The sequence below is a fragment of the Hypoxylon trugodes genome, assembly GCF_022578975.1.
Source record: "Hypoxylon trugodes strain CBS 135444 unplaced genomic scaffold F4822scaffold_7, whole genome shotgun sequence".
NCBI lineage: Eukaryota > Fungi > Ascomycota > Sordariomycetes > Xylariales > Hypoxylaceae > Hypoxylon > Hypoxylon trugodes.
The window spans coordinates 999,968-1,026,292 of NW_026250022.1; the positions used below are offsets into that span (position 1 = coordinate 999,968).

The window sequence follows — 26,325 nt, forward strand, 5'->3', positions numbered from 1 at the left end:
AACAGCCAAAAGTACCTCACTTGTGTGACCGTCATCACTAGCCATGGAGTAGTAAAATTGCGGAGAATTCCGGACGACACATCGGAATCATAACCCCGAGATCGCCTTCATCATAGGCAACTCAACATCATAAATGTAAAATGTACACGCAGAACCTGCCCAGAATGGATTGCGACGTCCGTCACAAAGGTGAGTGTCGACGCGGATCTTCATTGCTCTACAGTAAGCTTATGCAGAGACATCCGCATAACGCCAGGCCATTGGCGACGAAGGACAACGATACCCCTTCCATCATTCAGGGGCTCTACGCGGACTGGCATGACTATGAGACTAGCTGTGCATACATGCACTAATTAGTTACCAAACTGGAGCAAAAAGCGAGTCAAAAGGAATCTAACCTCGAAATTGACACGTCCATATTCAGCTCCTCAATAGTGTTCCCGAGCGGTGAGACACCTCCGGCCTCAAGGTCAATTAGGACTCTTACTTTGACAACTAATCTTACTCACACGTGCCTAATGTGTATTATCTAGTCGGAGTGCCTGGTACCTTGCATTAGCTGATCATTTTCTTCCATTCCGATATCTCCGGATCAGGGGCGGCGGGTGACAAGCCATGTTGCATCTGACTACGGCAGTTCAACTCCGGGATACCTATCTCTCGGGCTTCGCTGCATCCGGAGTAACATACCGAATTGCTTTCTTGTTTGGTTTCTTCCCCAACATATGGGTTATTGAATATGCTACTACATATAGGGTCGAATTCAACCATAACTTACCTAACAAGATCCTGAAAAAAGATTCATTTTTAGAATCCTACACGATCTAGCATGTTTAACCGTTAGGATCAGAATAGAGTCTTACCGGTGGCTATTCGGGTTTATGACGATCTCTAGAAGTCGATTTCGGCGTTCATAATTTCCACCAACCCTGCTTGATCAAGTACGTCAGTTGGAGGATGGTTGGGGTGTCATCAGTGCTACCTTCACACCATTGCATACGCAACATGGTCGTCCTGCACATACTAGATATACTAGATACTAGAGATACGATGAAGCGTAAAATTTTTTGTTGACCTTGTCTTTGGTAGGTTAGAAAGGATTCTCGATCTAGCTAGTACCGAGCTCACCGTCAGTTGTCTTTGGGTTAATATAACTTCGGTGTAAGACTATCGCGGACACTACCTATAATAGAAATAATATAAAGAATCGCTGCACGATCCTTCTATTCACTGGGATCTATGAATCTTTCATTTATTTGATTCTAGAAATAGAAAAGTATTCTAAATGATTGCGATCTCGCTGAAGGATATGCAAGCCAAGAGGGCTGAATTAATTGTTAGTGGACTTTAGTGACTTCTTTAGTGACTTACGGAATACTTGGCACAAGCCTTACATCATCTAACTCAAGCACGTGACTTATATCATAGCGCTATGAGACCTAAAAACCACGTGACAAGCTCTCGATGAGTCCATTTACCCCTTCGACGTCTCAGATGTTTCGTTTTGAATTATTGACGATGCAACCATTTTTGAAACACTCTTTTCTTCTTTTCAACTTCAACTCTTAAGACTTGATAACGATTTTCATTTTATTATTCTTGCATGATATTATACCTTTTTACCTTAGACTCTTCGGAAGTTTAAGAGGCTCCTTGCTGGTCAAGTAGCATCATAATATTCTCAAGCCAAGACCCGTCACTTACTAGTAATCCCACGTGTCGCCATGGATCAAGATCTATCCTTGCTGTCGACATTCAATGTCGATGCCGGCGGCATGTTTCTCTTAATGGTTACTATATGTGCCTTCTTAATACCGGTAGTTGTGATTTTGCCCCCAGTCGGGCTACAAAAGAGCGATGCGCTAGTTCAGACACACACAAAGGCCGGAGTTGAAGGAGCAAGGAGCAACTTAAAGAAACAATTCTCAGCCGAACATGGGCCGGTAGCTGGCGAGCCAGCGAAGGTCCGGAGCTTGGTCATCTACCCAGTCAAATCATGCAAGGGTATCGAATTGACGAGGAGCAAAGTATTCCCGACGGGGCTCCAGTTCGACCGCCTGTTCACGTTCGCTCAGCTCAAGAGCCCTTTTCCTGTGGCTGTGGATTCGACGGATGAGGAGAAATCAAAGCACAAATGGGAATTCATCACGCAACGACAGTTCGCTAGGCTGGCTAATGTCACCGTCGATCTTTGGTTACCGGATGAGATGAAACTACGCAAGCAGTCAATGAAATCCACCGAGGCGTTCCTAATCCTCCGGTTCCCCTGGAAAGAGGACGGATGGCGCGGAATCTGGTCGACTATCACAGCCAAGCTCAATAGAGGCCGTGCTGCTGAGCCAGAGGTAGAAATACTGTTACCGGTAGACTTTCCATCGGAAGCCGAGATTAAGGAGAACGGCTTCACGTTCGAGGATGTCAAGATCTGGAAAGACACGATCAACGCCCTGAACATGGAGAAGGAATTGCCTAAAGAATTGCAACGTTACTTAGGCGTCAGCAACAAGCTCGGCCTATTTCGGCTTGACCCGGCTTCCTTACGTGAAGTTTATCGGTGTGCTCCGACCAAGGAAGATGCGGGCTACCAACCCGTTACGGGCTTCCAGGATGCTGTATGTCTACTATCAACCCCGCATTGAGCCTTGTCTATAACGGAAGCTTATCCTTGCAATACTAACGCCGCGTCTAGTATCCCCTCCATTTAGTGAATCTGAGCAGCGTTCAACAGTTCAGCTCAGAAGTACCTAAAGATGAGAACCTCAAGGAGCTCGACGTTATCAGATTCCGACCGAACATCATTGGTGAGTCCCAACTAACTACATCGGGATACCACCCTGGTGGAGACCCCCCTCTCAGTTCCTACATTACCTGTCATCTAACACGTGCTTTTAGTCTCCGGCGCCCCGGTTTATGATGAGGAGACGTGGAAGCAGGTTCGGTTCAAGCCGGGAAACTCAGGCCTGTATAATGACGCCGTGTTCCACGTTTCGTGCAGGACGGTTAGGTTAGTGGACCCTTATACTTACAGCTCGACTTCTTTTTCCCATAATATCTCGAAAAATGTGAATTTGCCGCGTATAGACTAACATTCCTTCAGATGCAAAATGCCCAATGTCGACCCAGCCACCGGTTTCCGCCATCCGAGCGAACCTGACAAATCGCTCAGAGGAAAGCGAGCCGTGGACGAAGGGGCGCCGCTGAACGGCTGTCTGGGCATGCAGCTTACCCCTCTATTCGACGCCAGCCTAGGTGAAGATCGCGAAGCTTGGATCGCAGTTGGCATGACCCTCGAAGTCGAAGAAAGGGGAGAGCATGTGTATATCAAACAGTAGTGGGAACCACTCGTGTCTCTTTTACCATCTTAATGTATAAATACCTACCTTGTAACAAATAGAAAAACTGGGAGTGGCTAGTGTAAGAAAGATAGCAACACTTAGAAGCTAGAAGTGTATCAATCCGTTCAATACCCCCATGTAAAAACAAACGCAATCAACGAATGAAGATCATGAATGCGGATCATAATACACCTCCGAGTGCATAGAAAATAGTAAAGTGGAAAATGCGTGCGATACCCGGATTTGTTCATTTACCTTAACCCCAAGGAAGCATGTGATCGCCAGTCATGATCAACCTGAATATACACAAACCGGGCGACTAGAAAACAGAAAAAAACCCGCTCGAAAAAGGAACAAAAAAAACACATGGACCTGCCCTGCCAATCCATCACTCCATCCATCCATCCTCAATCGGAGAATATAGACAGGCACACACATCCATCCCTCCATCTATCCATACTTCATAGGCGCCCGTAACCCATACGAACCACGGTGTATACCATCCCGTTCATTTCGATTCAATTCCATTCCTCCCGCCATCCCTCCGGATTGGAAATTTCCCTCCCTCACCACCACCAAACGACGTAACGAGTAATGCTCTACGGTCGGTCATGCAATCGTCATTGGAAGAAAAAAATAAAAATGAAAAAGAATAGCTAGCAGACCAATATTTCCCTCATTTTTCTCATCACGCACGCATTTTCTGTCTGCCCGCACATTACGCACGCGGCAAACGCGCATTAACCAACAAAGGCAACCCGAAGACATCCCTTCCCCCACGCCTGCGCCCATCTCCACCTCCCTCAGCTATTTCCAGGAGGATTTTTGGGGTATTGAGAATTCAATTACGTTAGGTTAGGTATCTAATTACTTGAAGTCCGCAGCTGTAAGTGCTTGCACCATACTCGTATTTTCGCTGAAGCGGGTGCGGAAGATACGGTTAGCGTTCTGGAACATGCCGTCTTTTAGAGAGACGACGATGAACTGAGAGCCCTTGAAGCGTGTCTTGATGAGACGACCGATATTTTGCGTATGCGACAGATCCAGCGCGGCGTCCACTTCGTCTAGAATGTACATGGGTGCTGGCTTGAATTGTAGCAAAGCCATAATGAGAGACAAAGCCACCAGTGATCTATTAATCGCCGTAGTTAGCATCGAATAAGACGGAACAAATGAAAGGAAAAGAATCAAGACTTACCGTTGACCACCACTTAATTCCGTCAAGCTCTGCTTCCACACCTTACCAAGACACACCTTGACCTCTAGACCCTCATTGATCGTCTTGCCCTCAGGCGGATCCAGCTTCGCGAAACTGCCACCAGGCAAAAGCTCTGAGAAAATCTGACCAAAGTCACCGTTGACCTTCTCCCAGGTCTGCAAGAGAGCTTTCTTCTTGTAATCGTCGAGACTAATAATAGTCTCTTCGATCTTGCGCTTGTCGCGGATAACAGTCTTCATCATGTGCTTAAGCGACCCCTCCTTTTTCTCGACGCTATCGATCATGTTCATGACCTTAGGATTGATCTTTTTCTTCATGCCTTGGAAGCGGTCCGTGAGTGTCTTTAGCGTAGCCTTGCACTCTGCGATGTTTTGGCCTTTGAAGTCGTACGGCGTTCCTGTGCGACCGAAGTTGTCTTTCTCTTCGGCGATCCAATCGAATTCCTTCTCCATGTTCGCCACAGATTGTACTGCGTGCTGTTGCTCCTTGTGGAATTTGTCGACTGTGTGACCAAGCTTTTGCTTTTCTAGACCTTCTTCGGCAATTCGTCCGTTCTTTGATCTAATTGCCTCTTCAAGTGCATGCAACTCATCGTCAAAACCTGTTAATTTGGCCCTTTCATCATCAAGTTCTGCTTGGGCAAGATCGTGGGTATCTTGTAGCTTTGACTGTTTCTTGACAAGGTCCTCAATTTCCTCTTGCTGTGACTTAATGGCCAGCTCGACCTCCTGTAACTGTTCTCTTGCGGCGGCAAGATCACCCGAGACTTGCTCTGAGTCAAGCTGAGCACTTTGTAGTTCTTTCTGTAGGGATTTGACTGCGGTGGAGTTCTTAGCCAATGTTGCTCTCAGCTTGTCGAGTGAAGATTGGAGCTCAACGAGCTTCGAGTCCTTGTTATTCTCGAAGTCCTTCATATCCTTCTCTATCCTCTTGACGTCTGCACTAGCTTCAGCTTGCCTCTTCTTAGCTTCGGCACTTTCGTTTTTGAGTTGTACGATAGTCTCCTTCATATTCTCTACCTCTTGGATAATTGAGGATGATGAGTTGCCGCTAATTTGCTCCTCAGCAAGCTTAGTTTCGTGTGCCTTGAGATCGAGGTCCTGCTTAATCTTGCGAGCCTGGTCAAGCTTAGACTTTTCCCGCGAAATCTTGACTTGAAGATCACGTAGAGAACCCTCCGCTTCCCTGAGCTGGCGGTTGATTTCGTTCAATTTTTGCAATGTGACTAGCACGCCGCTAGAAGTGGGCGCGCTTCCACCTGAAAGTGTACCCGAAGGATCGTATGCATCACCTTCGAGGGTAATACTTCTCATTTGAACGTTAGAATCAAAAGTCACCCTCTTCGCAGTTTCGGCATCCTCGCAAATTAAGGTATTGGCAAAGACATGCTCCATCGCTGCGGACACTTCATCGTCGTAGCCTATGAGCGACAAAGCCAAATTGACCTTGCCAGGCGCGATATTTTGGGCTGTAGCAATCGTTTGTGCCGAGGCTTTGATTGTAGCGATCTTGTTTAGCGGAATGATGGTGACCCTCTTACGCAATTTGCCGCCCTGTAATAGTTGTGTACCTGTCACTTCGCTGTCCACCACAACGTTGTACAAACGACCACCAGCGCAGATCTCTAAAGCAGTACCAGCTTTAGTGTGCTCTTTGTCGAGAGTGAAAAGCTGGGCGACTAATCCCTTAACCTTGGAGCGGTCGAAGTTGGGGGTTGGGTCAGCGTAGTTGAAGTCAATGTTTGCAACTCTGCGCTTTAAAGAATCTGCTTCTTGGCGCAAGCCTCTGATCGTCTGCTGTAGCGATGATTCTTGCTTATACATCTCTTCTTCCTGGCCTGGTTCGAAACCGAGTTTCGCGAGTTGAGCCTCAAGTTTCTGTGATTGAGTCTTAAGGCCCTCCAATTCTTTTAGTAGGCCTGCGTTTTGCTCTTTGGCTTTCTTCGCTCGGGGTTCTTCCTCTTTGATTCGCTTTTCAAGATGGGCGATTTTAATCTTGGCTTGCTCCTGTTCAGTAGCAGCCGCCGCCACTCGATTTCTGGCATCTTGTAGTTGGCCTTGATAACCGCTTTCTTGTCCTTCCTTGGATGCGACACCAGTTTGTAACGTCTGGAGTAATTCTTCTTTCGACTCGGCTTCCTGGCTTTGCTTCTCGTTTTCTTCTTTCGCTGCATCGTATTTGGCCTTATTCTTCTCATAGGCTATCGTTTTCTCCTTCAGCGTCGCCTCTAGCTCAGCAACACTCTTCTGTACAGCGGTTTTCTTTTCTTCTTCCTCGGCTTTACTAGACTTCTTCAAGTCTACCACCGTAGCAAGTCGGACCAGCTCATTGGAATGCTTTTTCACATCGTCCTCTAATGCTTGGGCTTTCCCTCCTTTTCTTAATTCCTTGTCTCTTTGCGCCTTCACTCTCTTAACATCCTCCTCAAGATGGGATATTTCGCTCTTGAGCCTCGTCGCCGACTCTTCGAGATCCTTTTGCCGTTGCTTTTTGTTCTCGAGGTCTGTCGCAGATTGCTGTAGCCTCTCTTGATATTTTATATAATCATGCGCGACTACCACTCTTGTTAAGCGCTCTAGGTCGTTTTGTGTCTGTTGGAAATCTAAGAAAGCTCGTTTCTCCGTCCGCAACTTCTCAAGCTTGGGTTCGATCTCGTCGCGGAGTAACTCGGTGATCTCTTGCAATTTCATCTCCTTCTTAGCCATGGTTTTGAGAGCTTTGTCTCTTCGGTCCTCGAACATCCTTGTGCCGGCAGCTTCTTCGATCATGGCCAGGATCTCAACCGCCTTCATGTTTAACACCTTGGTGATTCGACCTTGCATGATAAGAAAGTTGGGATTATTTATGTTGAGTTGTACCGATTGGAAGAGGTTTTGAACGGTCTGTTGCTGCGCTCGGTGGCCATTTATTAGATATTTCGAGGTTCCACCTAGGACGATTTGTCTGGTGACGCTAATTGTCGCATATTCTTCGAAACCGATGGGAGATTTATGCTTGTCTCTATTGTCGAATACGATCGTAACGCTCGCTTTCGTAACGCCGGCTTGACCTCGTTTGTATATAAGATCCTATGCGCGATTGTTAGGTACTATTTATATCGTATGGTAGGTTGGTCTCTGTACCTGGAGATTTTGTGCTCGAACGGTGGTCATATTCGTGATACCTAAGACGAAGCAAATGGCATCTAGAATATTGGATTTACCACTACCGTTCAAGCCGGTAATGGAGTTGAAGCTCTCATCCCTATGCGACATCAGTTTTTGCTATGCGACGTAGCGGTGTATCATTGTTTACTTACCATCCTGAGATGACCGTTCTCACGGCGTAGGATTTGAAGCCCTTTCAAATAAGTCAGTGGCAATTACTATATTGGATTAGACTATACATACGTCTATAATCACCTCCGTAACCCTCATATTGGCATATGCGACCGCATCCGTGTGTAAATATTAGGTGCTGTTGGGTATCTACGGTTGTTTGTTCGCATTAGAAGTCGCTGCGGTGAGTCGCTACCTTAATTGATTGATTGTATACAATTAAAAATCCGTTGCCGACGCGATTAGGGTCAACAAAAACAAACGGAGGGATTCTTATTTTCTTATTGGCTCTTGCGTTCATAATAGTGGAACCCTCCCATGGAAGTAATGAGGGTGCCGCAACGTGGGGTAGGTATGTACTACTTGCAATGACCACCCTGAAAGGCGGCAGAAAATGGCAGAATGTATCTGCCCCACTCACCGCTTTCTAGTGTCTACATCTAAATCGTAGCGCAGCTTAGAGCTTCGAATTTCTTTTTCTTTTCCTTCTTCAGCTCTCTTTGGTATGTCACCGCAACCCCGAAATATCCCGATCGTAGATGGATTTGCTAACCTCTTTTAATAGCCTTTTGGCTTAGATCAAGTGTAGTATCTGTTCTTTTCAGTTTAATCTCTGAAAGAGTCCTACTTGGGCTCAATCGTGATTATTCTTATTTTTGCATCGAGGGGGCTCATCCTCTGTGCTTGCGCATGATAGCCTCCACCGTGTCCCTGGTATTACACTGCTTCCAGGTGGTGCGAACTTTTTCACTACTCTCCCTGGCTTGCTCAAGGTTGTAGAGAAAACAATGGTGTAATATTCAGGTAAGATCAATTCTGCGATCAGTCAAGCCAAGCCATTGTATCTGTCTGTGTACATATGTACGTATCCGCGATTCTGCGACATGTTTGTACTACTGAGTCAATTATCTTCCTACGTATGTAGATGTATAAGACCTGAGACATCGAGCAATGGAAAAGCACTTTTGCTAGCATCATTTTCCCAACAGATCTTCAAATTTCGAAGGATAAGTTCTCTAATAGGAGGACGCATATGATTCTACACCAAGTACCAAAGTACATGTAGACAAGTACTTCGGTAATTATCAGGGAGGCGTTAAGGCTCCAAATTCAGCTAGGTGTGGAACCTTATTGCCCAGGTTATGCTCCGGTAGCATTCCATATTACTCTGCTACTCTCTTTAGATCCGCACGCGACTTCTAGAGTCCCAGTTAATTGAACAGCCACTGTAAAACCGAATCGAGTTGACCTCCAAACGTCATTCCTCATCTCAATCCGACAGCCACACCCTATAAACTTCCTATTATCCACATGTCAAAATATTCTAATAATATAAAATTTTGAGACAGCGAGCCAACATTATACGTGTGACCAGTTACATGAATAGCTCCGGCTAAGACCACAGAAACAAAAATGGCGGACGAACAAGTGTCTCTTACTTCCCTAATCCTAATAGTTGTCCTCGGCGGCCTCATCATTCGATACCTATTCTTCTCATCGACAACCCAAGCACCACGACCGCAACGAGATCCCCAATCGGCGTCGCGCGCCAGGGAGGCCGCTGTAGAGAGGATACAACAGATGTTTCCACAGGTTGATCGGAGGACTATATTGTGGGATTTGCATCGCAATGGAGGGAATATAGCGGCAACTACGGAAAGGATATTATCAGGGCGAATAGAGACGGTAAGCTCTCTCAGCTACTTCACCAATGCGATATCTCCGGTCATACTAACTCTTTGACTCTTCAGCCCCCTGTTACTTTCCAACCTCCGCCTCTCCCAACATCTCCGTCCCCATCTTCGGCCCAAACGCAACCCTTCAAAACGCCGTCAAAGCCCTCCGAGCCGGACTTGATTACTAGATACAATCTGAAAGAGAAGATCAATGCTAGTGAGGAGGCCGAGGCCGCGAAGAAGACGAAAGCATGGAGTTCCAATCGCGATGAGAGGCAAGCGTCCTTACAACGAAGACGAGACGAAATGATTCTGGCAGCAAGGAAGAAAATGGAGGCCAGGATTGCAGCTGAGAAAGCAACAGCGGAAAAGGCACAATGATGTAAAAAATGCGCGAGACTGCAGGATCGGTTTAATGACGCGGAATCCGAGTCGCATGTGAACTGTATATTTGGAGTTTTTGTACTCAAGTCGGCCTACTCGAACCAGCGGTGTTTTGGAATATCTTGCAATATCATTCAATGAACAATAGTATCGTCGACATATTCGCCATCTATGTGTATAGCCAAGTCCCTGCTCCTCTATATCTAATACGTTTCTATATCGATTCCATGATGCTTGTCATTCCCAGTTATGCTTCTATCCTTACGCCGTGCCAACCGGGCAGAAAATGCAGAGACCAATCATTTCTCATATCATATCATTTTCGCCTCTGTTCGATCAAAATCAGACCTTGCCCAATGCCATCTTGAACGCCAGCGGCAACATTCTCCAGAGCCCAAGCCGTAAGATCGGTCAAAACCTTGCCGATTTTTCCTTCGCTGAATGCGGAGACTAGAACATATGCCGTTAGTACTCATAATTACCAAAAATTTCGCAAGAAATGCGGGCGTAGCCTCTATTTTGCGGGCTGGAACGAGACTAGAATAACCTCGAAAAGAAGGGCAAGGATAAGGTATGCGAACAACTTCAAAAGTTCACTCACATTTCTCACTCAGAGCACCGCTCTGCTTCCCTATAGCAGTAGCGAAACCAAAGCCACTGGTAACGATGTGTTGCGAGATATTGTATTGACGTTCATAGTGGGCTCCAACGCGAATGACGGCCGCCAAGAACGACAGGATAATATAGCCTAAGAGGACGAGGACCGTAACAAATCCCTGGACGCTGGAGTGCAAAATCGACCTCGCTCTATCAGATGGCTGCCACCCAGATTTATTCAGGCCTCCTTCAATCTGATTATGCATCTCTACTTGCGCGCACGACTCCGGTAGAGCTTGTCGGATAATGTTGGTTTCGTAGTCATCCAAATCATCTGGAAGTGCCCGCAGCATATACGCTACGCCGTCAATATACGACTTCCTCGCAAAAGCCGAATCCACTGTTTCTTGAGAAGCGGAATGTTGCAAGTAGGTTCCTACGTAGTGCAGGTGGATTAATAACCTATCCGACTTGCTGGGGAAAAGAAGTTGGGGAGGCCCATACCTTGCGCGGCGTACCTCCATTTCACGCCCGAGCTCACGCCCGAGCTACAAATGTCGGGCCCGGAAGACTTTTGCTTGTCTTCATACCTGGTAGCAGCAGTGCTTGCTACTGTGCATGCCTGTAACTCGACGACGGAACTCTCATCCTCACTTGCGATCATAACAGGATCTACCTCCTTTCGGGGAGGAATGGGAGGTCGCCGAGAGGATAAGATAGAAAAGCTTGTAGATCTGCGAAGTGACTGGAGGGCTGGTAGTCGAGATTGAACTGATGTCGGTAACATGTTGAATACGACAATAGACATATCTTGCTCCATTATGATTTCTCTAATCATTTTAGGAGTTGTTCCCCCTCTACTCTTCCCGTCTGTCTGTATTCGTTCTATTTCTCGTTCATTCTTTTTCCCTTTAGTTTACTATAAGGGAGTTGAGTTGTATTTGTTGAAAGATGCAAACTCCAGAGTTGTCACCCTGTACATATGTAGGAGCTTGGGATCGTCATAGCGAGGAAATCAGAATTAATGTATTTATCCAATGGTGGAAGAAGTTGAAATTCAGCCAAGGTGAGAAGAAAGTTCACTTTAGAGCCGCCACCCATGTTAATTCTAGACTTTACGTTTATCTATGCCCGCGCGTGTGAAAATGTCCAAGGGTCCCTTCCCTTTGTCAGATTCATGGTGCTTACTGGTAGTTGCTGCCGTAGAGCCCACTCTGTCCACCCTGCCCACCGGATTCAAGCACGAGGTCCACTCACTAAGTCCACTTATACATAAGAGGCGTTTCGTGTGATGTGGAGATAGCCGACTTTCACATGCAACCCAACCCAACCACCTGAAGAAAATAAAAAAAGTAAAACGAAAAGGAAGAAGAAAAAAGAAGATAGATGGACATAGACATGCATCATACGATGGAATATAGCAATTGTCTGATGCAAGACTAATAGGAACAATATATTTAATGAGCCTCAGAAAAATAAAATTTCAGTCTGTAACAGTTCGCCGTTTTGAACCTACGCCTTGATTAGGTGGAAGTGGTGAGGATCTAGGTCCCTGGAAGACATACGTAGGTAGGCACCGATGTATCGAAATGCAAAAATCGGATTGAGGCGAAGAAAACACGGGTGCTACTATCAATCTACTTAGGTACGTACCTAAGTACCGTGTGATTTCAATCCCCGTCGGTTTAGGTCTATTAGCTCAAAACTTACACCTTCTAGACTTCGCTACAACAGGTACCTAGGTACTTCAAGATGCGTAACAATTTCTATTCGGGCATCTTGAGCCAAAGATGAGATCGAGATAATATATTCACATTCTACCAAATCAATCAGGAGAACCATTATTATACGTCCTAGATGCGTCGTAAGTTTGGTTCTCGCTTGAATCGCAATGGATGTAAAGATATGCCGGGTTAAAAAGGAGGAAGAGTAAAACCAATTGAGCAACATTTCAGCAACCTCTCATCTCATGAGATATTAAATGGATGAGGAAAGATATCGGAGCATTAAAGTATCGGAGTGGATAACGTCAATTGGTGGAGGGGTAACAGTTATAGATTAATCCGTTCCGGTATAGATAGACTAGACCCACTTGATAAGAACCCATACCCTTGCTTTTGGACCCAGTTCCAAAAAAAATTTCGAGGACGAAAAAGATTCAAATCGCCTCCAGCACGCGCCCTCAATTTTCTCTTATAAGGTCGTGTGCGCATGAGACGGCTTCTTCATACACAATTTTCAATTCTTATGAAGTAGTATTTACCTTACAGCCGTCATGTTCAAGTCTACCGTACAGCGGCATGCCCGCCTGGGTAATTTGGCCCGTCGTCAACTCTCCACCTTAACATCGCGACAAATTCGTCCTCGACAACTCATAGCATCGTACCAAAGATGGACACAGCCGGAATTACATTCAATTCCCCTTAAACATATTACAAGTCGGCTCTACTCGCATGAATCCGCCGCACCGATACAGAGTGAAGACACTCCGGCTGCGCTATACGATATCACTGAATTCGAAGATTTATCTAAATTGGGTGTCGACGAACGGATAGTACGGGCTATTACAGTGGATATGGGGTATAAAACGATGACCGAGGTTCAGTCATTGACTATCAATCCCGCACTAAAGGGAACCGATCTGTAAGTTTTGAGACTCCATAACCTCTATCTCATCAGTTATTAACTGTTATAGCGTTGCCCAAGCAAAGACTGGAACAGGTAAGACCTTAGGTTTTCTCATACCAGTCTTCCAGCGCATTATAACAGCCGATCCTACACTTGTGTCGAGACCGGCCAGGACCATCCAGAGGTCTAGACCAGACGATATTCGTGCCATTATTTTATCTCCGACTCGCGAGCTTGCCGAACAAATTGCTGTCGAGGCAAAGAAACTAGCTCGTCACACTGGAGTTATCGTCCAGACGGCCGTTGGCGGGACCCAGAAGAGAGAAGCTCTTTGGAGGATGCAGCGTGAGGGTTGCCACGTTCTTGTTGCGACTCCAGGTAGACTTCAGGATATTATGACAGATCCTAACACTGGAGTTGCGGCGCCAAAGATCCAGGCCTTTGTACTAGATGAGGCCGACCGTATGTTGGATGTTGGTTTCTCGGACGATATTCGCAACATCATAGGTCTTCTCCCGCCGATCAATCAGGTTGATCGACAGACTCTTTTATTCTCTGCTACGATTCCCCGGGACGTTGTTCATCTAGCTAAAAGCCTGGTGAAGACTCATGATTTCGAGTTTGTGCAAACCATCAATCCCGATGAAACCCCAACCCATGAGAAGGTCCCCCAACACCTCATCCCCGTGCAGAGTTATGAGAACTGGTTCCCCACCATCCTTGAACTCATCGACAAGGCTAGGGCAAAGCCTGGGGCGCGTCCGTTCAAGGCAATCATCTTCTTCTCCAATACCGCCACTGTCCAGTTCGCCAACCTCGTTTTCAAGGCCACATCTCTAGGACGCGGGTACGACGGCATTCCAATATTTGATATCCATTCGAAACTCACCCAAGGCCAGCGTACAAGGAGTGCAGATAGTTTCCGCCGTGCCCAGAGCGGTATCCTTATTTCTTCAGATGTCACCGCAAGAGGAATGGATTTCCCTAACGTGACACACGTCATTCAAGTCGGCCTCCCCCCAGACAGGGATCAGTATATCCACCGTGTCGGCCGAACAGGTCGTGCTGGCAACGATGGAGAAGGGTGGTTGATTTTGGCCGAGGTTGAAGTCGACGAAGCGCGAAAGCGTCTACCTGGTTTACCCATCAAGCCAGTTCGTACCTTCGAAGCCGCATCACACACATTAGGGGGGGGCGAAGAGGCCTCCCCACAAGTGGCCAAATATTTCGACGAAATATCGAACGCGTATAATAGAGCTCCGCGACATGTTTTCGAAGCCGTTTACTCCTCTCTACTGGGCCAAAAATTCGGAAGGTCGTTACAGGCCGAAGATGTTGTTCAGCTGCTAAACAATTGGTGTCTTAAAGGTCTTGGCTGGGAGCAGCAGCCAGGCCTCCCGCCTCGCGCAGTCCAGACGCGCGGTCTCTCAGGTGTACCAGGTGTAAGGATTTTGCACAACCAAGGCAATCGTGGATTTGGTTCCAATGAAGAAGATGAAGGTTTTGGGGGATTCCGATCGTCCGGCTACCAAAGCAGGGGGTCAAATCAATTCGGATCCTCCCGCGGTAGTGGATTCGGCTCCAGATCCTCTTTCGGGGGAGGTAATAACAACTTCCGTGGCCGATCTCAAAACTTCGGTAATGACCGCCGGGGTGGTAACGATCGTCGGGGTGGTCGAGACCGCCCGAGGGAGAGTTTTAGCACATCATTCTAATGATACAATGACGCCAGTTTACGATTATTGAAGTAGCCGTCTTGCTACTTCATCCTGTACTATTTCACCCTGGAAGTTGGTTCTTCCAAATTGTACATGTGTCAAAAGGTGCTGAGCTGTGTGACATAGCACTGCTAGCACACGGCTTAGAATAGGCGGCGCCATACGGATATACAAGCTGACTTGCGTGTCACCGGACAGATCTGCATTTGCGAGGGGTTGTTAATCGGAGTCAAAGGTCCTCTTGCTTGGTTCTACGTTTTATGTATGGAATGATACAAGGCGTCGGTGGTCTCTCGAAAAGGGGACCGAATGGTACGGAAATCTCGACTTTTTTGTACTATAGTAAAAGAGGAATCGTAATGAAGAATGAAAAGTACTTGAACCACAATACGATCTAATTCGATGAATTATTTCTCCACTTATAACTTAAAGTGAATTGAGCGAGTGCTTATAAGATCTTATTACCTTGATGACTTATGTGCCTGACTCTTCATGATACGGTCCTGAAAGGCACATGAGCGACAGGGGAAATTAATATGAAGCCGAGAAATAGTCCTATATTCCATCTAAGTCAATATATATGCCATCTCAAGTATAGTTGGTATCAGTAACGATTCCCCACTACCTCCCCGAACGCCTCCCAATGCAAGACTCCCATATACAGAGCGCCATCCTACGTTCTCTTGATATCCCCAATTCACCATTTTCTACTATTTTCAAACAATGAGGTTGGACAGCTATGCTTGCCCTTGCAACATCCTATTCGCATCCCACAATAATACCCTCTCATCCCATCCCACCGTAGCTACCCACCCGCCTACACCAAATAAACACCAATCAACACCCGTCACGAACTCAGTATGTCGGTTCATAACACCGAGTTGGATTCCCGCTTTTACGGGGGATTCCTGCTGTGCTGGCATGGTGGATCCATCGGTCCATAACCGGACCGTCATATCGTAACTCCCACTTATCAAAATATCACTAGCATGCGGACTCCAAGCCAGTCTTCGAATCGCGTATTCATGCCCCATCATCACAGACGCGGGCCCCGCAGCCGGGTTCCGTATATCAAAGGTGCGGATCACTTTATCGACACCACCTGTTGCTATTACGGTGTGGTTGTACTTGTTCCAATCATGTGTTAATATCTCGCCGGGCGCGGCGGGAGGGGCGGGGCCTTGTATAGGCGGAGGGACCGGGGAGGGGATGTGCACGGGGATTTTGGTTATTAGGTGGTATTGCGCGCCAGCTGGTGTGCGTAGGTCGAAGATGCGAAGGTGTGAGTCGGAGGATACGGCGGAGATTAGGTATGGGTTTGAGGGGCAGTAGGATGTGCTGTAGGTGCAGGTCCCGACGGGTAGGGTTTGGAGGGAGTCTTTGCTGGCTGGCGACCACTGCGCAGGCTTATTAGCTGTTTACTAGGTAGGGTCTTGCGATGGGGGTATTACATACGATTTTAATGGTTCCGTCCCAGGAACTAGATGCGAAGGTGTCTTTGGTAACGGGACTCCATGCTACTGAAAATGTTTCTCGCTTGTGTTCGTGGAAGTTCATCACTGGGAATTCGTTTACATTCAAATCGTAGAGCTTTATCGAGCCATCGCCGCATGCGACCAGTAGCTGGTTCTCGTTAATTTCGGACCAGGCGAGGTCATATTGGGCATCGTTCGTATCAAATCTATATGAGGACTATCTTAGTTCACAATTCACGAAATAATTATACCGTACATATTTAATGCTCACGTCTTCTCGATCTGCACACCCTGCGGCCCCAGCCCGAGGCAGAACACGCGCCCGTTCCCCACGATACCATAATTAGCAGCGGATGCGACAGCGATGCGCGAGTCGTAGTACGGCGAGTACTTTACGGCGTAAGGGTTCCAGCCCGGCGTGCGGAACTCAAGCATCGACGCCATGCTTTTGGGTCAGTGGTGAATTTGGATTGATGGCTCGTAGACCACGGTTTTAGAGAAGCACATGTATTAGTAGCTTACAGATAAGAGATACAAAGCTCCGGGGCTATGACGAACGGATTGAGTGCCAAGACGTGGGGCCTCGGCTACGGTATTGGTGGGGGTATTTTGTGTAACCAAGAGAGAGCCGAGTTATCGATAAGAACTTATAGCCCGTTATGTTTCCGCCAGCCTCTTTATTTAACTTGGAATAGTAAGTTCATATCGCGCCCAGATGACGGCCAAAATCGAGCAGGATGGTATTTAGAATTGGTTACAGATACGGATAAGTTCTCTTCATTCGTCTATCGATGAAGTAGACTAATCCTCAACTCATCATCGGCCTAGTCGGTTAAGTCTAGCTCGTCCACAGTGTCGGCATAAGCTGATGACTATGTTTTGCAACCCTCGGGAACACAACCCCGAACACCTATTGTGATCACTTTCCTTCTCGATTGCGAATCGCGATAAAATGTTCATCTTTTTGTTTACTGGTTACGAGGACAGCAAACTGTACTGGTTAATTTGTCTATTTCTGATTGCCTTGTCCTTCTCTCGCAGCGATTTCAGCATGACAATATTCTAGTACTTCAAGGGTGAGTACAAACTGAGGACGAGCGCAAAGACAAGCAACAGGACAGAAAAGATTATGTCAGGCGGTTTCTTTTCGGTTATCTCGACCCCCATCGAGGCAAAGGTACTATTATCAAAGATTTAAAGGTGAATTTCATGGTCGGAGACACTGGAAGAGAACACATCATCATTTGCAAGGCCCTTACTAGTACTTATGCTAATTATATTCGCTTAGGATCTACACCGAAAATAACACCCCTTTTAACCATCGATACTACAGCTCGGTGTGTTCGCCAGTGGTACCTAGGCATTCACGGATCCTCTCGCTAGAGCAAGCCCCTGGGTGACTCGGGGCGCCAATGCTGAGCCGTCCTATTCCCGGTATTAAATGCTCCGATGATGAGGACAACCTCAGGACATCGGACTTAAGAGTGGGGAATATGGGGTCTATCTCAATCCCTTGGGGGCTTGATTTATCATGACATGACTGCTCAGGTTTACCCATGGATATGGCGATCGTGAAATATGGTTGATTTTCAAAGGAGAAGCGGTCAGCAGTCAGCAAGAGCCGAGTCCAACAAATATAGATTGTGTCGTTGCCTGCTTGATTGTGGGCACTTGGGTCTAACAGATAAAAAAAATGGAAGAATAATGAAAAAACAAATCTGTTTCCTTTCATTTGCGGTATAAGGTACGTATTTTCATACGATGCTAACCTGGCTTCTCCCAGCAAAGAGCTTGTTCCGCGCTAGGTCTAGCAAGCCATGCCGGTCAAACGACCTCCCAGAAATACCAGTATGGAGGATTCACCGCGAAGTAATAACTTGAATTCTTGCTTACTTGTCCTAAGAAAGATACTCTAGGGTTGCGAATCCTCACACCACAAACTTTTGAGGCAGACGTTGAGTATGCGTATGTTCACTTCTCACTTTAGGCGCTACTGACTCGAGAAGTATTGTTGCAGTCCATGGATTAGGAGGAGATGCATTCAAGACATGGTCTTCCGAGAATGGTCAGATGTGGCTACGGGACTTTCTTCCAAAACAGCTCAAAGGCCCTCCTGTGGATTTCGCCAACGGACCTAACGACTCTAAGACCGCTCGAGTCATGACCTTTGAATATAATGCCAATATCTTCACAAGCGCGCCCTCGGCGCGATCCTTCGAATTTGCGGAAGAGTTTCTATCGGCACTCAAGGATAAAAGACGGAATGAAAACGCAGTGCGTGTTTGCAAGACCCATATCCCCGAGAACGGGCATGAGTTAACATAATTGATAGAGACACAGGCCATTGATATTGATAGGCCACAGTCTAGGTGGTATCGTAATCAAGAAGGTATTGGCCGTTGTCCGCCGTTAAAGTGGTAGTGTCTCATATGCTTATAGGCTCTACATATCGCCCATGCAAGGCAGAAGCAGTGGGGCGACCTACTATATAGTGTCATACATTTGTGTTTCTTTGGAACACCCCACCAAGGCGCACGCTCACTGCCGGGGTTCCTTCTTAGATTCGGTGAAGCGATCACCACGACTGAAAATGGCGACATCTTAAAAGAGTTGAAACTTTGGTCATCACCTCTAATCGAGATAGATGCTTTATTCGTAGAGATTTCTGAAGGGTTCACGATTACTACGTTCTATGAGGGGAGGAATTATAATGGTATAAAGGTATGTTGAGCTTTACGACCCGTCTGTACCTTAGTTCTAAATTAATAGAGGAAGGTTGTCGAGGAGGGTTCTACGCGACTAAATAAATCCAAGGAGACGGTAATTCGTCTAGATGGGGACCATAAAACGATGTGCCAATTCCCCAGCTCCGAAGATCCTTCGTATTTGAAAGTGTTTTCTCGATTACATGCAGAAATATCTGCAATTGGGACAGCAGAACAAGTCCAGGACCATGAGCAACGGCTGAAGCTGCTTCTCGAGTCAGCCCCCCAACCGCCGTCTTCACTTATTAAAACATACATCTAATCTAGTAAATCATACAGGGTGGATAAGATACAACCGGACGATAGAGAGCGCGATAAGATTCTGGCTTGGTTAGATTATCCTAAGATATCGAGCCGACCACCGAGAGACGTCCACGGTGAGCCCGGAACCAATCTCTGGTTCCTAGAAGGTAAGCTCCTGCGATCGTGGAACAATGGAAAGAACAAGTTCATTCTATTGCATGGTATGGTTGGTTGTGGAAAGACTACTCTGCTAAGAGCGATTGAGGATCAATGTCGTGATGATCCGTCCAGCAGTAATCTCGTTATCGCGTTCTTCTTTTCATCCACCACAAATACAGGACTTAATCTCAACGCATTTCTTCGTGCTGTCGCCACTCAGCTTTCTATCGCCGACCCAATATCAGATCATTTGCGGAAGCTCTTTCAGAAGAACAATGAGGGGATTATCCCCCCAACAAACGGCCAGTTGGCGGGAGTAATTGAGAAGATCATCTCAGAACGCCCCTTACAACACGTGAAAATTCTGATAGACGGGATTGATGAGGCCCAGCGTGGCCCGTCGCGCCTAGATCTATTACAACACCTAAGCGATATCAGCACATGGGGCCTGGAGAATTTGCATGTGCTTGCGACTTCACGCAGTGAGGATGATATCTTACTCGCCCTTGATCTCCATTGGAAAGTATTGCCAATTCCGTCGGACAGAGTGAGGGGTGACATAGAAATATACATCAAAAATGAGTTAAGAAGACGTACTAGGCTGAAGGAACTTGACGAAAATGTACAAAAACAGGTTATTTCCGCCTTAGCGGGACCCGACCAGTCGATGTAAGGGGGAACTTCGTTCAATTTGCACCAGCTTCAATCTCGTATCGCTAATTATTCATATAGGTTCCGATGGACTGCTCTGCAGCTTGAGAGATTGTTGAAATCGGGTGCATTGTTCCAGAAAAATATCACTCACATTCTTCGTACCTTGCCGTCAACGCTCAACGAAACATACGATGTTATTCTTAATGGAATTGGAGAAGAGCCGGAGAAGAAGGTCGCAGCTATAGCTCTACGTTGGCTTACTTCAGCTCATCACCCGCTGTTGATTGAAGAGCTTATCGAAGCCTGTAAGATCTCTTTCGACCAAAACTATTGTATCGACATTGAGCAGGCTCTAGATGCTCGCGACATACTCGGTCTACTGCCAGGCCTTATTATACTAGAGCCGGACGTACGTCCCAAACATCCAAACGATTTTCGGCGAGGCAAGCACCATGCTCTGCTGGCACACTTTTCTGTGAGAGAATATTTGCTCCGTAATGAAAATGCATGGGAAATTTTAGGTAAATCCCGACTTAGTCCAGTGGAGTTACACCGATGGCTCTCAAGGAGTTGTATCGCCTACTTATGCGAAACTAACACCTTAACAAAGCGGGCTCTATACTACCTACTTAGATCGTATGCTTGGGACTCGTGGGCTCTACATGCAGTCGCCGAGAATGATGTGCCAAATAGTAAAGATGAATTGCGTGCGTCGGAGCTTTTTGAAAGAGTCATACGCCATCATAATGATCCGGGAAGGATTTTTAGTATTCGGGACTTATCGTCACTAGAGTTGCGTCTTCCCATTCCATTGGAGACTTTATTGAGCGGTTTGGCAGTCTCATGGACAATCCACGATATTATGAGCTCATTGCAAAACCCCTACTTCTCTGAGGAGTATCCCGAGTCGCGGGCTAAGGAAGACCTTGAGCCAATATGGCATACCCCGTTATCTCCTGGAAAGAAAGAAATTCGTCTACTTCGATTATATCCTAGCCGGTACGATTTTGCCATGATCAGATGCGCCCTAGAGACGGTCTCATTAGGCTCGCGCTCGCCACCGAAATATGAAGCAATGTCGTACAGTTGGGGAATGTCATATACTTGGGGGGAGCGGAATATGTTGCAATCCCATATTTGGTTATCTGGTAGGCCCTACCAGATACAACCAACTCTGGCCAGCAATCTACGCGCTATCAGGAGAGGAAAGATTGAATGTTGCATATTGTGGGTGGATAGTACCTGTATCAACCACAATGATCCACAAGAGGTAGAATATCAGGTTAAATTCGTGCCCTCGATATTTTCCCGAGCATCTCGAGCCACGATCTGTTTTGATAGAGCCGATAAGGAGGATTATTGGGCCTTAGACGTTTTGTTGAGCGTTGGCGCGGTGCTAGCAAATGACTCGGAAGCGAATATCAGCGCGCTTCGGAACGTCCTAGATATCAGTGACGACCATGATCCATTCAGGAGCATCAGCATGCTGTTCGATCCGTCCAAGCATGAATGGTGGTTGGACATGTGGGTGGTGAAGGAATACGTTTCGGCTCGAGCCATTGCACTCCAGTACGGAAGTCGCACTTTACCGTATGAAATCATGGATAAATTATCTACAAGTCTCGAAGCCATCGCCAATTGCATCGAGAACGCCATGCCCCTTTCTACTGGATCGAAATGCAACCGATCGCATCTGCTCCACTCGTATGGATTGACCTTGGCCAAGAACCTATTCCATCTGCGCACCCTGCATTTTGACAATAATGCCAGGGCCGCCACAGCTCTTTTTCTAGCTCGATTTTTTAAGATGTATTTCCCGACGCATCGATTTTGCTCGCTACAAGGTATCATGTCCCCGTCACATTTTTCTCTAAATGACGACGAAAGTGATTACCCATGTAGGTATAGTGAAGTTGACCGCCCCCGGAGGTACAATGAATCCATTCAAGAGCTTTGCGCTAGATTCTGCGTTGGCGTCATCAATTCAGAAAGGAACCTTGGTATTTTTTCTATTTTGAGACGGAAGGGGGACAATGATGCCTGTCCGTCCTGGGCGAGCCAGTTTTCCCAAGATCCTGACAATGTGTATCCGCTACCGCTCCTGATTGACGAATTGATGGGCGATATAAAACACACGTTCAATGCAGGATGCGCTGATTGGGCACCTCCTCAATTCGAACGGCCGGACAAGCTGCATTTGCAAGGCTTCATCGTAGATACATTGACCGAACCTCGAGACTTGCCTGTCGGATATGCGCAGAAATATAACCTTCAACGTTTTGCAGAGCTTCGCCGATGGTGTAAGACGAAAGAAAGAGGCTTCGAGGGATTAGTACCGCTTGAAGCAGAGAAGGGGGATCGCGTAGTAGTGCTCTTCGGAGGGAAGACACCGTATATTCTACGACCGCGTCAAAACCGGAATAATTACCACCTCATTGATGAATGGTAGGCTCTTTTAAGACCATCGAACTACTCATTGCGAAGCTAACTAAGTTTCATAGTTTCGTACCCGGAATGATGCAAGGAGAACTTATGGTGGAGCTTGGTCACATATATCAGCAAGAGGAAATCACGTTGATTTAATTGGTTAGGTTGGAGGTTGTCTGAGTTTAACGGTCAATTCCATAGCAAGTGCCACTTAAAACGGTGAGTCACGGAGCGGAGCATAACCGTATTTAAGATCCAACTAAATAAAAAGGCCTATTGGTTTTTGACTTTTTACAACAATGTAACACTTATATATTCAATGTTGCTTCCTACATGTAAGTTATGCCCTGTTCTAGTTACCTATAGCAACCTAGCAGCCTAGCTTTTCCTTCCATTATGATGTACCTTTTTATATAGTGCCCATTGGAGTTGCTAGACTGTCCCATATTTATCTAGAGCTCTGGCCAATCAAAACAAACACACAGTTCATGCACGATCCCATATATTACCGGGGTCTATTTGGAGATTTCCGGGCCACCCCATGATCTATCATGGATACATTCTTAAAAAGAACCAAGCGAAAGTCATCCGGCGAGGAAGACATACTTCTAGTTGATGACAACGAGTCAACGGATGTAAAGTTAATGATTCTTTCGTCGCTACACTCTAACATCAGCCAGGAAGCCTTGCTGGAAGCGCTCTTAGCACATGATGGATCCGTTCAGGCAGCTTCCGCTTCTCTAGCCGATGATCGACCTGGTGCTTCTAAAAAGCAACGAAACGCCACCACTGTCGGATACCAAACTTCGCTGAAGCTCTTTACCCCCAAGTCTTCATCCGAAGAACGACCCTTGTCACCTAAGAAAGCAAAGCTGCTTTCTAAGAAAGGGGCAACTCTTCATTTATACGATCCCGAGGATATAGCTGAAAACACACCTTGCAGCATCGTTCATAATTTTCTACCGCCCGATTTAGCAAATGATCTTCTCAAGGAATTGCTGGATGAAGCAGCTTCATTCGAGAAGGCTTCCTTTAAGTTATTCGACAATGTTGTCCAAAGTCCTCACACTTCCGGCTTCTACGTGGGATCAGCAGCCGAGGTCAATACCCAGAAACACGATTATTATTACAATGGCGCTGCATTAACAGATATCCGATGCCTTACCCCTCAACTCCTACGCGCCAGACCAATAGTTCAAGAAGCGGTAAACAAGGAAATTCAAACCCGCATGAAAACTCGATATCCCGGAGGACGAAAGCTGAAGTATCAGTCGCCAGATCAATGGTTACCAAACTGCGCTTTCGTCAATTGTTACAATGGCCCCCAAGAGAACCTAGGGTATCACAGTGATCAGCCTACATATATAGGCCCTAGGGCTGTGATAGGTTCTTTATCTCTTGGGGTGGCGCGGGAATTCCGTGTCAGGCGGATTGTACCAAAGGATTCCGACAATAATCCCACCGATGATTCAGACGCAGAAGGGCAGATTTCCATCCACCTACCTCATAATTCTCTCTTAGTCATGCATGCTGAGATGCAGGAGGAGTGGAAGCACAGCATTGCTGCTGCTCAAGCGATTGACCCCCACCCAATCGCGGGTAACCGGAGGATCAACATCACATATCGCGATTACAAATCGAGTTTTCACCCCAAGTTTACGCCAAGGTGTAAATGTCGTATTCCTGCAATATTGAGGGTTGTGCAGAGGAAAAAAGAAAACCATGGAAAGTATTTCTGGATGTGTCATCATGGAAACGCGCCTGGCAAGGAAAATTGTTCCTTTTTCCAATGGGCAGATTTTGATGATAATGGGAATCCTAGTTGGGATAAAACTCGGCACAAGGTCACGTAGAGTGGCGACGTTGTCAATAATGACAAGAACGATGGTTATCACTACTTCTCATTGCGATTGATATAACCTAGTGAAGACTTTTTTTTCGACTCTACAGGAGTACAACATCCTCGTTACTCACCAACGTTCGGACTCACGCTCCCCTCATTTACTACCCAGATGCACTCAAAATCTAGGGCTCGACGTAGCGTGGCGGGTTCTTATTGTACCCATCATAGTGTACTACATTTAGATCGTCAACATCCAAACCGTCGATAGTTCTCAAGTTAATGGGCATCAGGTCCTGTCCACTCTTAAGCCACTTGCGGTGGCCCTCTGGCAAGTTATTGAACTGCTCTTCCGTGATGGGCTGCGGTTGGTTGTGTATCGGAATACCGCATATCTTGCAGAACGTTTTTCCGAATAGTTTGGTGTTGAATAGGTAAACCCCGAGGTTGTCTTCGCCCTCGATTACTACTTGATCTTTCTTGGGGTACATCCATGTGGATCCGTGCTGCGACTGAGTTAGCACAATGGGTTTCGCTATTTGGGTAGTGTGGACGCTTACCCTGTTGCAGATGCTGCAGTTGCAGTCCATGATTCGCTCGTCGGACGTCTTGTCGAGAGGCTTCATTTTCAATGCCAATCTAATGGCACCGCAGTGGCAGCTACCAGTGTATATCTTTGCTCCCTCAGTGGCAGCCTCTGGTTCAGGCCCTGTGAATTTGGCTGGCTCATATGGTTTTCTGTAGCTTTTGCCATCGAGACTAGATGTCTTTGGTCAATTCCCAGATACTTCTAGGGATTAGAGTAGTTATGAGCAACTCACGTCTTTGTCTCCAGAGTCCATACGTCGCCAACTTGGCCATACTGGAAACTTCGAACCTGGGAGCATGTCAGTTATTCGCTTATGTCTTCAATATCTAGGAAAGTTGAATACATACATTGAAAACGGTCGTAGGATTATACGGTTCACCTGGCTTCGGAACTTCCATGGTCCCCACAATGCAGAGCTGAGCTCCGCAGCCGGGGCAGAACTATTTCCACTCTCATGTTAGCACAGCCGAGTTATACAATCTAGTCTTGTTAATTATTCTAACCTTGTGGTGGAATGTCTTCTCTCCGAATGTGTAGCTTGTCAAGGTATCGACGCCACCTTCCACCCAATGAATCTCATCCTGCTTGGGTATAACCCACAAACCGCCCTTCTTGTAGCATGAGCTACAATTGCACTTAGTCGCCTTGAAGTCCAGTCCTAATTTGATTTCATAAATGTAATCACCACAATGGCAGCTGCCACGGTACGTCTTGAATTCTTCAGCCATTTTGATTCAGAATTGAGAAAAAAAGGTCAACAGTTTGAGGGGTTGATTGTTAATGAAACCAAGAGTCTCAGCTTACAGGAAGGATTCTTATAGAAGGGGTTCACTGGATTAATAAACACTACGTATATCAAAAAGCTGCCTGAAGTATTCGGCATCTCTAAAAGGCCGAGGGCCGCAGGCTTACATTGGAGAAGCTGAAAATCCTTGGAGGGAGCTGCATCGCGGTTAGACCGCCTCCCGAGATAGTCTCTCCAAGTTTATGCGACGATGTTCGGACGGTGACGTTTATAAAGTGGTTACTACATAAAGACGTCTTACCCTCCGTTTTTTTCGGGCGGCGCGGTTGCTATCAGTAATGCGTCCCGTAATAAGTGATGTACGTCGGGTTACATCGAGTATGTGTGATTGAAACGATATCGTCGAAAATGTATACTCTCGCGATTTGCTTGAACGCGATGCGAGGATGTTTCGCGCGTCATCAGGTGACTGCCTGACCTGGCCGGATGAGTCATTCAGTATGGAAAATCACGCAATGAAGTTCTCATTGCATTGATATATACCTAGGTACATC

General features: G+C 46.6%; 10 protein-coding genes across 10 annotated transcripts; 5 read left to right on the forward strand and 5 right to left on the reverse strand.

Moving 5' to 3' along the window:
• The first annotated feature begins 1,487 nt into the window (after positions 1–1,487).
• On the forward strand, positions 1,488–3,479 carry F4822DRAFT_313238 (uncharacterized protein). Its single transcript, XM_051455357.1, has 4 exons — positions 1,488–2,612; positions 2,690–2,837; positions 2,893–3,004; positions 3,098–3,479. Exons 1-4 carry the CDS (start codon positions 1,725–1,727, stop codon positions 3,330–3,332), a joined length of 1,383 nt encoding a protein of 460 aa, XP_051312123.1. The 5' UTR covers positions 1,488–1,724; the 3' UTR covers positions 3,333–3,479.
• Positions 3,480–3,993: 514 nt separating this feature from the next.
• On the reverse strand, positions 3,994–8,101 carry F4822DRAFT_313224 (putative SMC2 protein). The gene is made up of 5 exons (XM_051455356.1): positions 7,944–8,101; positions 7,853–7,893; positions 7,677–7,797; positions 4,534–7,622; positions 3,994–4,467 (listed from the first exon to the last, which is right to left on the reverse strand). The coding sequence occupies exons 1-5, from the start codon at positions 7,968–7,970 to the stop codon at positions 4,203–4,205; spliced, it is 3,543 nt and encodes a 1,180-aa protein (XP_051312124.1). The 5' UTR covers positions 7,971–8,101; the 3' UTR covers positions 3,994–4,202.
• Positions 8,102–9,111: 1,010 nt separating this feature from the next.
• On the forward strand, positions 9,112–10,073 carry F4822DRAFT_313246 (uncharacterized protein). The gene is made up of 2 exons (XM_051455358.1): positions 9,112–9,557; positions 9,623–10,073. Exons 1-2 carry the CDS (start codon positions 9,285–9,287, stop codon positions 9,926–9,928), a joined length of 579 nt encoding a protein of 192 aa, XP_051312125.1. The 5' UTR covers positions 9,112–9,284; the 3' UTR covers positions 9,929–10,073.
• Positions 9,931–11,496, reverse strand: F4822DRAFT_313256 (uncharacterized protein). Its single transcript, XM_051455359.1, has 3 exons — positions 11,033–11,496; positions 10,533–10,964; positions 9,931–10,381 (listed from the first exon to the last, which is right to left on the reverse strand). Exons 1-3 carry the CDS (start codon positions 11,364–11,366, stop codon positions 10,248–10,250), a joined length of 900 nt encoding a protein of 299 aa, XP_051312126.1. The 5' UTR covers positions 11,367–11,496; the 3' UTR covers positions 9,931–10,247.
• A 1,155-nt stretch (positions 11,497–12,651) lies between these two features.
• Positions 12,652–15,281, forward strand: F4822DRAFT_409737 (ATP-dependent RNA helicase mss116). Its single transcript, XM_051458692.1, has 2 exons — positions 12,652–13,171; positions 13,224–15,281. The coding sequence occupies exons 1-2, from the start codon at positions 12,804–12,806 to the stop codon at positions 14,869–14,871; spliced, it is 2,016 nt and encodes a 671-aa protein (XP_051312127.1). The 5' UTR covers positions 12,652–12,803; the 3' UTR covers positions 14,872–15,281.
• A 66-nt stretch (positions 15,282–15,347) lies between these two features.
• F4822DRAFT_313316 (peroxisomal targeting signal 2 receptor) lies at positions 15,348–16,861 on the reverse strand. The gene is made up of 3 exons (XM_051455361.1): positions 16,621–16,861; positions 16,330–16,555; positions 15,348–16,271 (listed from the first exon to the last, which is right to left on the reverse strand). The coding sequence occupies exons 1-3, from the start codon at positions 16,791–16,793 to the stop codon at positions 15,612–15,614; spliced, it is 1,059 nt and encodes a 352-aa protein (XP_051312128.1). The 5' UTR covers positions 16,794–16,861; the 3' UTR covers positions 15,348–15,611.
• Positions 16,862–17,628: 767 nt separating this feature from the next.
• F4822DRAFT_313402 (uncharacterized protein) lies at positions 17,629–18,358 on the reverse strand. Its single transcript, XM_051455364.1, has one exon. The coding sequence runs from the start codon at positions 18,079–18,081 to the stop codon at positions 17,677–17,679; it is 405 nt and encodes a 134-aa protein (XP_051312129.1). The 5' UTR covers positions 18,082–18,358; the 3' UTR covers positions 17,629–17,676.
• On the forward strand, positions 18,040–22,680 carry F4822DRAFT_409788 (uncharacterized protein). The gene is made up of 8 exons (XM_051458693.1): positions 18,040–18,197; positions 18,253–18,308; positions 18,356–18,623; positions 18,682–18,738; positions 18,789–19,070; positions 19,125–19,330; positions 19,394–20,185; positions 20,249–22,680. Exons 1-8 carry the CDS (start codon positions 18,111–18,113, stop codon positions 22,617–22,619), a joined length of 4,119 nt encoding a protein of 1,372 aa, XP_051312130.1. The 5' UTR covers positions 18,040–18,110; the 3' UTR covers positions 22,620–22,680.
• On the forward strand, positions 22,628–24,536 carry F4822DRAFT_313337 (GRF zinc finger domain-containing protein). Its single transcript, XM_051455362.1, has one exon. It carries the CDS (start codon positions 23,149–23,151, stop codon positions 24,448–24,450), a length of 1,302 nt encoding a protein of 433 aa, XP_051312131.1. The 5' UTR covers positions 22,628–23,148; the 3' UTR covers positions 24,451–24,536.
• F4822DRAFT_313347 (glutathione-dependent formaldehyde-activating enzyme) lies at positions 24,537–26,049 on the reverse strand. Its single transcript, XM_051455363.1, has 5 exons — positions 25,530–26,049; positions 25,374–25,466; positions 25,259–25,314; positions 24,998–25,196; positions 24,537–24,943 (listed from the first exon to the last, which is right to left on the reverse strand). The coding sequence occupies exons 1-5, from the start codon at positions 25,752–25,754 to the stop codon at positions 24,623–24,625; spliced, it is 894 nt and encodes a 297-aa protein (XP_051312132.1). The 5' UTR covers positions 25,755–26,049; the 3' UTR covers positions 24,537–24,622.
• Between the last annotated feature and the right edge of the window lie 276 nt (positions 26,050–26,325).